Source organism: Monodelphis domestica, chromosome 2, assembly GCF_027887165.1.
Source record: "Monodelphis domestica isolate mMonDom1 chromosome 2, mMonDom1.pri, whole genome shotgun sequence".
NCBI classification, from domain to species: domain Eukaryota; kingdom Metazoa; phylum Chordata; class Mammalia; order Didelphimorphia; family Didelphidae; genus Monodelphis; species Monodelphis domestica.
Window position 1 is genome coordinate 332,730,572 of NC_077228.1, and position 15,062 is coordinate 332,745,633.

Genomic DNA, 15,062 nt, shown 5'->3' on the forward strand with positions numbered 1-15,062 from the left:
ATTCAATGATTTGTAAAGTCATTTCAGTTCTAAGTATATGATAGCATAAACAACTGGATTATTTAACAGATATGAAATATAATAACTAGAAATGATTTTTCCTCAACATTAGATTTCTCTAAAAAATAAATTTATTTAGAATACTCATTTAAATACATTTCCAGCTTCTAATTCACTCCTTACAGTCCTTCCTTGACTCATTGAGAAGGCAAGCAAATATAATATCAATAATATGTGTGAAATCATGCAGAAAATATTTCCATATTAACCATGTTGTTAAAGAAAAGCAAGAAATATAAAGTGAAAAAAAATTAACCTCAATCTGCACTCAGTTTATCAATTTTCTCTCTAGAGGTAGATAGCATTTTTCATCAGGAGCTCTTGGGTCACTGAATTGTTCAGATTTAGTCTTTCATAATTGATTATCCCTACAATATTGCGGTTACTGTGTACAATGTTCTCCTGGTTCTGCTCATTTCATTTTTCATGAGTTCATCTAAGTCTTCCCAAACTTTTCATGAAACTATCCTATTCATCTTTTCTTATAGCACAATAGTATTCCATTATAACCATATGCAAGCTGTTCAATCATTTCCCAGTCAATGGACATCCCCTCAATTTCCAATTCTTTGCCACCACAGAAAGAGCTGCTTGCTATAAATATTTTTGTACTTATCAATCCTCCTCCCTAAAGTCCCTGCCTGCCTTTTTTGATCTGTTTGAGATACAAACCTAATAGGTATTGCTGGATCAAAGAGTATGTACAGTTTTATGGCTCTTTAAATATAGTGCCAAACTGTTTTCCAGAATGGATTTGTTCACAACTACTGCATTAGTGTCCTAATTTATCCACCTCCTTGCCAATATCTGTCATTTTTCTTTTTTGTCATGTTAGTGAATCTGACAGGTGGTGAACTACTATCTCATAATGGTTTAATTTGCCTTTCTCTAATCAGTAATTTTTTATGTGACTATCACACTAGCTTTGATTTCTACTTTTAAAAACTCCCTGCTCATATCTTTTGACCATTTATTAATTGAGAAGTAGTTTATATTTTTATAAATTGGCTCAGTTCTTTATATATTTGAGACAGAGGTCTTCATTGGAGAAATTTATTACAAAAATTTCCTCCTAGTTTCCTGCTTTCCTTCTAATTTTGACTACATTAGTTTTATTTGCGCAACCCCTTTTTAATTTCATGTAATCAAAATGATCTATTTTACTCCCTGTAATCCTCCCTCCCTCTTATTTGGCCATAAACTCTTCCCTTATCTATAGATCTGACAGGTACAATTTCCCATGCTCCCCTAATTTACTTATCTTTTATATTTAAATCATTTAATCCATTCTGATCTTATTTTGCTATACAGTGTTAGATGTTAGTTTCTGCCAAATTGTTTTCTAGTATTTCCAACAATTTTTGTTGAATGTTGCATTCTTACCCCTAAATCTTGGATATTTAGATTTATCAAATACTAGATGACTATAGTAATTTATTGCTGTGTATTACATACCTAATCTATTCCACTGATGCACCATTCTATTTCTTAGATGGCACTGATTGTTTTGATGATTACTGCTTTGTAATACAATTTGAAATCTGGAACTGCTAGATAGCCTTCCTTAACATTTTTTTCATTGATTTCCTTGATATCCTTGACCTTTTGTTCTTCAAGATGAATTATATTACTATTTTTCCAGCTTTATAAATGAATTCTTTAGTAGTTTGGCATGAAACTAAATAGGTAAATTAACATGGATAGCATTTCTCCCTACTGCTAATCAAATATTTTCAGTATTCTGAAAAGGGACAGAGGTGCAAAAAAGTTATCATCAATTTCAGTTTTTGTCTGTTACTGACATTTTTTTTAATCTCAAGAAAGCCCTGAGGATTGATTAAAATACTAGAAGGTAAAAATGTATCAATTAATGCAAAAATTTACTTGAGCCTTTGAGATATTCTTAAACTTTGGTTCTTCTAGACAGCTAGGCACTATAACCTATGACGTTTGTAATCACACAGTAAGGTGCTAGATGATGCTGTTCTCAATAACTAGTTGTTGATTTTCTTTTATACAATGAAGTCTATTAGAGGTTACCATCAAAATGATCTCAGATGGTGCTTACTATATGGACCTATATTGTAGATACAAAAGAAGATACAAGTCAAATCTCATTGTGATAAATATCCGAGAGCATTCTCAGTCTTTCATAGAATTGTAATTTGGCTGGTACAGGTATGACTTAAAATATACCAAATGTTCAATGGAATGTAGAAAATTTAAAAAATCACAGATGCTTTGATTTTGATAGCATTTGTGTAATTGGGTTTGATTTAAATGGATTATAGGGAATTCATCCACAAGGTAGGGAAGTGAACTAAATCACCTCTAATTTCAGTTTCTCGAGATAGATTGGTTTTATATTTGCTTCTAAGTAAAATTTGAGATATATTGTTCATGTCAGAACATTAGATAAGCCACTGCAACTGAGCTTTTGGAGTTTGGGGCCAAGACAGTGGCAGAGGCCTAGAGAGAGGGAGCATCAACCTCTATTCCCTTGCTGAAGTTTCTTTCAGCTAGTACAAGAGGGCAGGGAGAAGCATGACTTACATTGCTAGTTTCAAAACTAGTCTTCAACTTTGAAGGACTTTATGTGATGTTCAACCATAATTCCAGAGGGCTGATGATGAAGCATGCTACCTACCTCTTGAAAGAGAGGTAACGGGCTCGATACAGAATGAGACAGATTTTTCTAAATGGACAATGGGGGAATCTATTTTGTTTGATTATACCTATTTGTAAATAAGAGTTTCATTTTTTCTTTACTTTTAAAATTTTCATATTCATTTAATTTATTATATCATACATATTTATTAATTATATACAATATATTATAAAACAAAATAAACACTATACAAATAAATTTTACATAAAATATAGTTATAGGAATATATAATATATTATAAAATATATTAATTATAAATGCATATTTATTAAACATGTTATATGTTATATAATATATTATATACAAACATTTCAAATTTTAATAGAGGGGCTGTTAATTATATATAATATATTATAAAACAAAATACATTTTATATAATTATATAAAATACATTTATATAAATACACAACATATTATGAACTATATTAATTATAAATATATTTATTAAATACATTATATATAAATTTTAAAATTTTAATAGAGGGGAGAAGCAGTGGGAAGAAAGAAGGATACATTTTTGCTCACTGGAAATAAAAAGAACACATTAAAAACCAAACAACTAGTCTTCATTATGCTGTTTAAGCAGAACCTGGTAGAATTATAGAGGAATGAGAGAAATGAGGGACCTCATCACAGCAGAGCAGTGTAGCTTTGGGACTTGGAAATTCCTTGTGTGCCTTTCCTTACATATCTGAGTTTTCCCTTGTCCTGTGAGTCCTCTCTGCAGGGTCTGCGTGCCAGGCTGCACTGCTGAGATGCCAGTCATTTTGGGCTACAAAGAACACTAAGAAGATTTGGCAGTGATGCATCTTTCACAAGGTCAGCAGAAATTAGATAGCCTTGACAACCCCTTCTGTTTCCATTAGATTTGGGGCTTCATCAGAACAGGGACTTTTGTTTTCTGTTTTTGCATTTGGGGCTTTTCTTGGTATCCCTCATACTGGGCACAGTGCCTGGCCTCCTGGAAACACTTATAAGTGTTAGCTAGCTGACCGACTGACAGTTGCAGATGAAGACAAGTCACGGCAGTTGGAGTCTCTGGGACCCCAGCAGCTTTTAATATATGGAATTAAATTTGGAGCCAAATCAAGATATCTGTTTATGAATATTTATTTATGAAGGTCAGTGGGAATATACTTATCTTAGCAATGCCACTATTCAAATCTCAGGGAATTTGTGGTGGAAGATCTCTCTAATTACAACCAACAACTGTGTACTCAATGCCATAACAAATGGCCAATTCAAGGAATTAAAATACACCACATGCATATAGAAAAAAAAACAGTGAAACCAGTTGTGTAGATGAAAAATGGCTTTCTGAGTGAATTTTCCACTTTTCAGAATTGTGGAATGCTCACACTGTCATCTTATGTTGCTTTTGGAGATCTGCCTGGTGACTTAATTTTTTGAGCTTTCTTTCAAGGAAATTAAAGCATTAACTATTCTTTAGTAATATTGGGATATGATTATTTAAAACCCTAATAAATTTTGAAGACAACAGCATAGAAAGGAAATTGTCCTGCTTTTCCTAAAAATGCTTCTTGGGGCCATGGTCAGAGACATAATACTGGTAGAAATGGATCACCAGTTTGCACTAATCTGGAAGTCCTTGTATTCTTGTCGCTGAGTCTGACTTTTTTTTTTTAATATTAGCAAAAAGGATTTGAAAGTCTGTCCCAGAAAAGAGGAATTACTCTTATTCTGTTCGACTTCATAGGGCAGAGCTAGAAGCAATGAGAAGATGCTGAAATGATGTAAATTTAGGCTTGAGGTCAAGAAAAACTTCCTTAAGATGATAGCTGTCCAAAAGTGAAACGGGCTGTCTTTGGAGTAAGTATGTTCTCCCTAATTTAGGGTCTTCAAGAAAAAGCTGGTTCTCCATTTATCAGGAATGTTACAGAATTGTGAATAGAGTTAGAGTCAGAAGACTTGGCTTTGAATCCAGTCCCACTTAGTAGTGTGTCCCTGGGCAAGTCATTTAGCCTCTGTGGCCCTCAGTTTCCTTATCTGTGAAATGAGAATAACAGGGCCTAGCTCATATGGTTGTTGTGAGATCATGTACATAAAGTACTTTTCATAACCTAAAGCTGTACAAATGCTAGCTATTGTTATTTTTGTTATTAATTTCATTTATCTTTCTTTCCCCTCAATGGAATATGGGAAGAAGCAATCCAGTGACAAGCCACTATTCTGTTATTTTTTTCTATTTAATGTTCTGCAGACTAGTGTACAACTGGGTAAAATAATTACTTTTTGTAACTGAATAAAAGTGTTGGAACACAAATGCTTTCAAGTTCACTAAAAGTATCCTTGCTTTTGATAGCAGATAGAATATTAAAGATGATATGTACATTTCTTCACCCTGCTCTCACAACATTCTCATTTCTTCTGTGAGGACTCCATATTTTGAAAGGTTTTCTATCTCAGAAGAGACAATGTGGCTTAGAAGATAGAAAGCTAGTCTCAAAGACACAAAGACCTGGATTCAAGTCCCAGGTTTCACATATATTAAGTGTGTACATGTAGGTATAAAATCTAAAGTTACATCTCTAATAATAAAAATATTATATTTTGTAAGGTTTATTAAATGATCATTAGAAATTAAGGAATATAAGAAGATACAAAATAAAGACCACGTGCCCATGGCCGATCAGCCAGTTCAAACACTTGCCTTACCACCACCAAGCTCGGGACCAGAAGTAAAGAGGTAGGACCTTTCAAGTCCTTGCCTAATATCCTCTGGCTACAGGAAGTAAATAAGGACAGGAAGTCAGTGGGCTCCTGGGAAATGTAGTTCTTTTTTTTAGGGTAACAGATTTTCAATTATACACAGGTGTAACTCTAGGAAAATCACATCTGAGGAATCTTTATAATTCTTTAAGAATATAAGTTATAGAAGACCTGAATTGACAGAAGAAATTTCTTTTCTGAGAGTTTCCTGTGAAACAAATCAGAGTCCCAATCTTTATCCCTTTCTTTTTCTATAGTTCATAGATAATGAGTATTTGTTATGGTGACATTTATTTAAGAAACTCAAATATTTATAGATCAATATTTTATCCAGATGATTATGGGTAACAGATGGGTCTATAGAGTAATAACACACTAGTTTTTTTCTGGAAAGCAATTGGGAATTTTTCTAAGAATATGACTGAAAAAGTTTACATACTTTTCCATTCAGAGTTCCCACTATAAGTCACACCTCTCAAAGAAGTCAAGAATAAAAAAGAAAGTCCCTATAGATATTGAATATAAAGAGAAGCCACTGTCTTGGAGTAGTAAAAAATAAGAGAAAAAGTTGATGCCCATTGACCAGACAATGGCAAAAACAAGCTGTGTGGTTCATGAATGTAATGGAATATTATTGTTCTGTAAGAAATGATGAATATGATACATCAAAGCAGCCTGTAAAGACATGATGCGGAGTGAAGAAATCCAGGATAATAATACACTTAATGATTATGATGTTTCTTTTCCTCATTAGCTGCCTTGCTATCCTAGTAATACCGCTGCCCTGAGGCTCTGCTCTCCTGACCCATGCTTGCCCTGACCACTATTTCAGAAGGAGTTCCCCATTTTCATCTCTTTACGTCATCTTTTCTTGTTAGAATATAAACTCTTTAATGGTAGGGAATTGTCATTTCTTGATTCTGTCTGTATCCCCTCAGCTTAGCACAAGGCCCAGTAAGTTTTTTTTTCTAAACCTTTTCCTTCTGTTTTAGAAGCAACAGTTTTAGTTCTAAGGCAGAAGAGTGGTAAGGGTTAGGCAATGGGGTTAACTGACTTGCCCAGGGTCACACATCTAGGAAGTGTCTGAGATCAAATTTGAACCCAGGACCTCTTGTCTCTAGGCCTGGCTTTCTTATCCACTGAGTTACCTAGTTGGTCCTCTCAGTAAATTCTAAATAACTGTTATTTATCTCAACAATGTCAACAGAAAGAACAACAAAACAATCAAAATTGAATGATGAATAATTATGATCAAGCTTTTCCTCAAAGAGACATCAGAAGGCATCCCCTTGCTTTTTTTTGAAGTGGAGGGAGACTATGGATGTGGAACATGTCATTTAATGCCAGACTTCTTAGATGTACTGATTAGTTTTGCTTAACTTCCTTTTGTTCTCTTTTAAAAAAATCTTTATTATAGGGGGCAGCTGGGTGGCTCAGTGGATTGAGAGCCAGGTCTAGAGATGGGAGGTCCTAGGTTCAAATCTGACCTCAGACACTTCCTAGATGCGTGACCCTGGGCAAGTCACTTGACCCCCATTGTCTAGCCCTTACCACTCTTCTGTCTTGGAGCCAATACACAATATTGACTCCAAGATGGAAAGTAAGAGCTTAAAAATAAATAAATAATCTTTATTATAAAAGATAGTTCTCTAAAAGGGGCAGGGGGAAGGAATACACTCAGAAATGAAGGCAATGTAAGAGCAAATATAGGAATAAAATTTTCTTTTAAAATAAAAAATACAACTTAAAAAAATAATATTCTGGCTCTAGTGGTTGATTTGTTGATGTCTCAAGGATATTTTAAGGTCTGTATTTTGAATATGGAATATTTCATCTGTCAGTTCATAAAAGGCATTGTTATTTATTATCTTTAGTATTTATTCTAGCCCTCAGCCTATAGTGATATATTGCATAATTTCTACTTTTTCCTTGAATAATCTACATTGATCACTAAGTCTAGGCTCCTTAAGGATGACAAGATAATGCTTCCATAATTTTTTGTGGCAATGACCTGTATCCAAGTTGCCATCACAAACCCTTCTGTAAGACTCAGCTATATGCTCAATGTTTCTTTCTCAACTTAATATTGGCTAAGTTTGGGTAGATGTCACCCATGGAAGGCCTTCTGATTCCACTCTTGGATTTCAGCAATTTCATGAGTTCCATCTGGAGGCAAATAGTTTTTAGTTTAATTTGATATATCTAATAAGGCAGTTCTGTATTTCTGTAATTACCTGTAAGTTTTTTACCTTTTTCATCATATTCCATAACAATATATTAATGCGCTTCCTTCTTTTTGATAAGGGAGTGTTACTTTTTTTCCATAATAGCTTCAGGCTGATGGGCGCAGTGTTTTGTTAATAGCCTGTGGCTTATAATATTATGATTACTATTATTATTACTATGGTTAACTCATTGTTCTTAAAGTTTTTGATAGAACTCTGATAGAAAGAACCCAAGGACAAGTGTTATCCTGATATTTTTTTATATTAAATGTTTTTCAAATTACTGAATATGAGAATAAAATGACTATTTTTTTTTTAACAAACTGAATGAGAGTATTGGACTGAAAACTCATTTATAATCCTGTTAATTCTTTGCATGACTCTATGTTATTATTACTATTATTATTAGAGACTTTTTTTTGGAGCATATAGAGTGGATTCGATGGTCACAAGAACCTTCCAAAAATCAAATAATGTAGTCCAAATCACTTAGCCTCTCTGGGACTCAGTTTTCTAATTTAAAAAAAATGAAGGGGTTAGACCAGATAAAGTTTGAATTTCTTTTCTTTTCTGCATCTATGATGCTACAATTTAATTTTTTAAAACTTTTTCAAATGAAGAAACATCTCATTCTCCTCATATTGAGAAAGGAAAAAAAGCAAAACCCCTACTACAAACATGAACTGTATAGTGAAGCAAAGCAAATTCCCTCATTGGCTATGTCCAAAAAAAATTGTGTCTCAGACTACAGTGAATCCCATCACCTCTCCATCAGGAGGTGGTAGCATATTTCATTTTAAGCCCTCTAGAATTGTGGTTGGCCAGAGTTTCCCAAGTCTTTCAAAGTTGACTGTTTTTACAATGTTGTTGTTGCATAATTCTCTTGGTTCTGGTCATCTGTTCACAGTTTATACTAGTCTTTCCAGGTTTTTCTGAAACCATCCCTTTCATCATTTCTATTTTTAAAATTAAATTTTATTTTCAAATGAAGATCTATCTTCTCTCCATTCCACCCTTCTACTGAGAAAGCAAAAAACAAACAAATCCAAAAGCTCTGTTACAAAAATGTACAATCAAACAAAAAAATTCTGACATGGCCATGTCCCCAAAACAAAAGTCTCATCTGTACTATGAGCTATCTCTCAAGAGGTGGGAAGTACCCTTCATTATTATTTTTTAAACTCTTACCTTCAGTCTTAGAACTGATAGCAAATATCTGTTCCAAGGCAGAGGAGTGGTATAGGCAAGGCAAATGGGATTAAGTGATTTGCTAGGATCTAGGAAGTGTCTTAGGTCACACTTGAACCCAGGACTTTCCATTTCCAGACTTGGCTGTCTATCCACTGAGCCACCTAGCTGCCCTTAACCCTTCATTATTTGCTACAGCACAACAGTATTCTTTCAAACTCATCAGCCACTCACCAATTGATAGGCATCCCCCATTGAGTATCCAGTTCCTTATCACCCCAAAAAGAGCTGATATAAATTTTTTGTCATGTGGATCCTTTTTTCTTTCTTTGATCTTTTTGGGTCAGAAATTTAGTTGTTGCTCTTCTTTTTCAAAGAGGACTAAAGATATCACAGGGTGATGGTGTCTTAACTTGCATATGAATTGAATTTAAGTGAGGCAGAGTTGTCCAAAGTTGTTGGTCTCACTCACTATTCCAGAGTCATCAAAGGACAAAAGACAGGATGGCTGGGGATGGCCTAGGAGGCAGTGGAGGACCTTGTCTACGTCCGACCAAGCTCTCTGCGCTTCACAAGGCCTGCTTCAGCCGCCTTCATGGTCGCTGGAACAAATTGTTCCCATCCACCTTCTCTGCCCAGAGATGTCTTCACACACACTGGGGACAGACATCCCCCTCACTCACCCCCACAGTTACCTGCCTGCCAGTTACCCTGCATCCTGCAACCACCATGCCTGGTTCTAGTAGTGATATGGCTAAGGCAGAGTATAATAGCTTTTTAGACTAGTTGTAAATTGCTTTCTAGAATGGTGAGGCCAGTTCATAAATTCACCAACAATCCATTCACATATTTGTGTTTTCCTGTAACTCCTCTTTTTTGTTGATCATTTTCCTTTTTTGTAATCTTTGATGATCTAATCTGTATGAGATGGAACTCAAGCTATTTTAATTTGTGCTTCTCTAATTATTATTGATTTAGGGGAATTATGATGTCTCTGTACAACTCAGGGTTTTAACTGGTCAGTTATATATATGTATGTACGTATGTATACATATATGTTATATAAACTCATATACATGTTTTCTCTGATAAAGAGCTAATCATCATTAACTCCTCTATATCTTTAACTGTCATATGAAAAAACTATGTATTTGGGAATTTTATATTTACTGTGAATTTTATATTTACTCCACCCTGATTAGTCTTTAGAATTTTAGCAACCAGGAATGTATACACCCCCACTTAAGGATTAAGTGTGGGGGAGGAAGGTCTATGACCCGTGTGTGCTAGCAAGTGACAAATCAGAAACAACTGACTGACCCCCTGGGCCATCCAAAGCCAAGTTTAAGCCACCATTGGTACATTTAAGACACAGGAAGTGATGCCAAAGGAACTGCCTTTATATTTTGTGTCACTTCCTGTGAGAGGGACTTGGCAGTGGTGGAACTTGAGCATGGAGGAGCTCAAGCATGAAACCTCAGACTGCTTCCCTTAGACAGTCACATAGTGAGTGATAAGGCTGACTCCCCTTTCCCTCGATTTTCTGGAGGTACAAGCCTCTGGAGAGGCCCATCTCTTGGAGGAGACCTTGGAGGAGAACTTCTGCTTGGTTCAGACCAGACCGGAGCAGCTCTCCTTCCCTTTTTCCTCTCTCTCATTTCTTAATTTCTTCCTTCTATTATAAATAAACCACCATAAAATTCCATTCTGACTTCAGTATTTCATTGGGATTTAGAATTTAAATCCCTGGTGACCAACTAAAAATATATTCAGTCCAACCCTAAATTTTACCCCTTATAGTTCAAGAGTTTATATGAGTCTAATAAGTATATGTAAGACATGTGCATGTCTTTAGCTACTTGGTGCTTGTTGTCTTAAACATTATTTAGGTTCTACAGTCAAGGGTAGGAACTTTTTCCATTCCAGTCTGGTAACAGTCCACAGTACCTAGCAATAGGTGATAATGTTTTCCATGATTATAATAGAATTCTCTGATTTTTGTTTTATTTATTGATTTTTCAGGAAATTTTAAAATGCTTCTGATGAAAGTCACATTTAAGCATTATTGGATTCTCTGTTTCTTCCCCAATCCAGACCTTTGCCTTTTTGGGAAGGCTTCTTCTTCAGCTGGTCTAATCATTGAATCTCTCCTCTCACTTATAAAATGAATATATCCATTATTTCATGTCTTTATATGGTTTTCAGTTTAGGTATACATGATTTTAGGTAAAAATAAAAGGCTTCAAAAAGTAATTTAACATCTTTTCCACTATCTTACTACAGAGAGAGGTCTTTTCCATCTCTGAAAATTTTTCTTATTGTTTTTTTCTTCTTCCACAGAAGGAAATTCCAATACCCTCTTTCTCCCAAAAGTCACTGGAAGGGACAGGCAAACATAACAAATACAAGTAGAAAATTTAAGACATATACTTGGGATAAAGTCAGCTAGATATAAATTGCTGGGCCCCAAATTAGAAAGACCTGAGTTCAAATCTGACCTCTGACTCTTATTAGTTGTGTGACCCTGGGAAAGTCACTTAACCTACTTGCCTCAGTTTCCTTAACTATAAAACTATAACAACATCATCTACCTCCCAGGGATGTTGTGAGGATTAAATGAGATGTCTGTAAAACAATTAGCACAGTGCTTGCTATATTGTAGACACTACATAAATAATAATTAATTTTGTTATTATTGATGTCCCTACTTAACTGTTAAACTGTTTATGTAGATTAATCTACAAAAGTAAAATTAAGTCTCCAAAATGGGGCTTCTATTATGGGGTGCCTATAGGCTTTCAAGAGTCAGTTTTTACATTTTCAGTGTGAGCATTTACAACTTGAAAATAGGCAAACATTACAAAAATATGGGCCTAATTTACTGTTTTATTGATTATCTAGATTTAAGAAATTGATATGAGAAAATGTTAATAAAGTGCAGATTAAACTTAAAAGTGTGTCACATGTATGTATATATATTTTTTGGTCTTGCTGTTAAACATTTACTCACACACCCATGCTCTTTTATCTCTATTTTATATACCATAAACTATCATATTAACATTAATCTACTTACCCTAGTGTGGGTCATCTTTGAAATCTTTGAGTCACCAATTCAAATAATTAAACGTGGTAGATGAAAGATATACTCACCTCTTGTTTAGTTACTTTAGCTGCATCTTTGCCCTCGGCACCCTCTGGAGACTGAAAAGAAAATGATTTAATGTAAATTAATTTTCTTTAAATAGAAACATATGGGAAACATAATGTTTCTGTAGATGCAACATAAGATACTTCAAGATCATGGTTATGATTAAATCTGGAAAAAAAATAATAATTATACATATATATATATATATATATATATATATATTTAGCTTACTTCTGCCATCTAATGCACACTTTTCCTTTTTATATTTTTATCCTGACTCCTAAAAACAGCATAGTATATAGACATGGGCCTCAAAAGGAGAAAGATCCGTGTTCAAGTCCTGCCTTTAACACATAGTGACTACAGAGTTGTGTATATAGGGAGTGTGCCTCAGAGGCAGCACATTCTACCTTTTACCCAGACTGGCTGAGCAAGCCACTTAAGTCTTTAGTGTCCCAGGCAATTCTCTAAGACTATAAATTATAAAACAATTGCCAAAGCAATTGTAAAATAATTTTCCTTTTAAGGAGTTTCCCAAGCCAATAAAATCATAGGTCTGGGCATGGATGCACACATATGCACACACACACACACAAACATGGGAAGAAGGAATTATAGAATTGAATTCCAGCCCATATCAAGCCTAAGCAGGGTTTCTCACATCGGAGATCCTCATATCCCCGTTTATACAGTAAAGGTAATAAGGAATCTAGACATTCCAACATTTCTTCTTTCCTTCAGCAATTCATCAATGTTTCAAGGGAAAGACTGTAAGAGTAACAGAGAGAGGGAATTGTCTAGCGAGTGACTTCAAGTGCTTACAATTAGGATTTCCTTCTTTTTAAGTTGAAGAATTAACTTAGTCCAGAGAAAGAAAGCCTGGCGATTAGGATGGCCACAGCGCACCAAGCTTATCTGGCTCTAGAGCTAAGAAGTCTCCTGCTTACACCTTCCCCAAAGCATGCATGTGGCTATATATGCAAGCACACACACATACAAAAGGCACAGAGAATGAAAAAAGAGAGGAAAATTGAGAGGAACAAATAAGGGATTGTCTCCCTTTTTATTTTTACCCCCAAACAATGACAATAATTTCTCACTTTAACTGCTCTATTATTGGCAAAAACTAAGTATATTCCACTTAGGAAAAAAAAAACAACCACCACCTCTGCTAGTATAAGTATTTCTGGTTTTTAATCAGAGGGAAAGGGGGACAGGAAAGGTGAAAAATACAAGAAGGGGAAAATATAAGAGGAAGGGGTGCTCATTCTCCCACATTCCTTTTATCAATGAATGTAGTCGCCTCGGTTGAATCTGTCAATAAACTGTATCAATCAATGCAATGAAACGAGATGAAGTTTTAATCAAAATGATTTATTTCCTGGGATCCCTTTTGATTGGGCCAAGATAGGAACAACCACCTGGCTAACCAAACAAGCTAACCAGGCCTCCTGAGAGCCTGAAATAGCTGGAGGAATTCTAACAGTTGTTCTTTTTTAGCTGTACAGAGCTATGTTGAGGTGAAGCCAAGCCCCTAAGGGGAATTATTTTTGAGAAAAGGAGAGATTTTTAGTCTTTCACTACTTCCACCATTGACCATGTCATTAGAGAAACTGGACCATTAACAGAGAGTATATTCAGCTGGGATCCAAGAGATTAGATCAGTGGGCAGCAACACATCCCTCCCAGGGCAGAGACGCTGAGGAGGGAAGTCGTTTTAAGGGCACGACCCCTTGCATGAGAGAAGAATGCCAATCAAGAAAGATTTTCAGTCAATGGCCAACATTTATAACTTTCCCCCTCGCCACGTATGTGCATCATAAATATTGTATTTTACACATATCTACTCTTCCCATGAATCTATGTATATTTTAGGAAGAGTGTGTGGTATTTTTGGGAAATATTCATCCAACTGTTCTGACTATATTATCTCACTAAATGTCTTTGTTAAAAAAAAAAAAACTAATTGAGTTTACCTCCGAATTGTTAAATAAGAAGCTCATTGATGGGTGTTTCTAAGTAACAGTCCTAGAAACCCAGCTGTGTGGTTTTCCCTGGAACTCTGAAAGAACAGTGGTGCCCTAGGGCTGTAGCCTGTGAGTGTGAATGGGTCCAGAGGGGGCTACCACCTCAAGGTTTGTCTGGGATTTATATTTCTGAGGGGTCAACATTCCTTGGAGTTGAACTACAAATTCAAGAATGCCAGTCAATTCTCAAAATCCCTGTTACACAGAAATAAACACAGCACATAGATTAGTGCCAAGAACAACAGCTTGGCTCTTAAGGATGCTTAATGGGGATGAGTTGATAATGACAAAGACTTTCTATTTGTCTTTGTATTAGATCCATGATCTTAATCTTCTGCTTTAATGCAACCATGCACTAATCACCCTTTTCCTCTATCATTGTGATGCTCGGCCACTCAATCCCTTTAAGATTGTCTCCAATGTCTGTTGATTTCATTAACATATCTGAAAACTTCTCCTGTACTACATTCTAGGAATACTCTCCCTTTTCCCAACCTAACCAGCTTCCTCTCTCTCCTCCAAACATTTCTTCCAGGAAGGCTTTTCTGTCTAGTACTGGTATCCCGCACCTTTCTCCTACCCAGTATTTCCCAAAATCCTTATAAATCTAAAAGTCTGACTTCACTTTGCACTTTTGCCAATGCCTGTATACAAGATGAACATGTATTTTTGGTCATTTGCTTGCTGTTTGTACAGCTACCCATATGCTGATTTCTCAGTCATAATTTTATGTATATATGTGCAGTCTTGTGTAAATTATAAGCTCCCACAGTACGAGAATTTCCGTTTCAAAGGTCATGGGCAGTAATGGGTTAGCTCAGCTGAATAGGGCACTGAGCATGATGTCCCTGGGTACTGTCACAGATCGTGGCTCAAAAGGAGCAGGGACTGAGCTCAGTTAGCAAACTCAGATATGCTACTCTAAGCTGAATTTGGAGCACAAAGTCATCATCCCTACTCAATAAACTCCAATGGCGAGGATGAAATCAAATCAACCAGCATTTTAAAATGTT

General features: G+C 35.4%; 1 protein-coding gene across 4 annotated transcripts in view; it reads right to left on the reverse strand.

The window, feature by feature from the left end:
- The window catches only part of HMGN3 (high mobility group nucleosomal binding domain 3), a 74,303-nt gene that overhangs the window by 12,878 nt on the left and 46,363 nt on the right, over positions 1–15,062 (reverse strand). For all 4 annotated transcript variants that reach the window (XM_007484244.3, XM_007484246.3, XM_007484243.3 and 1 more), the window contains exon 2: positions 12,025–12,075. In XM_007484244.3, the coding sequence (XP_007484306.1) occupies positions 12,025–12,075 (51 nt within the window). The remainder of the gene's footprint in view (positions 1–12,024; positions 12,076–15,062) is intronic.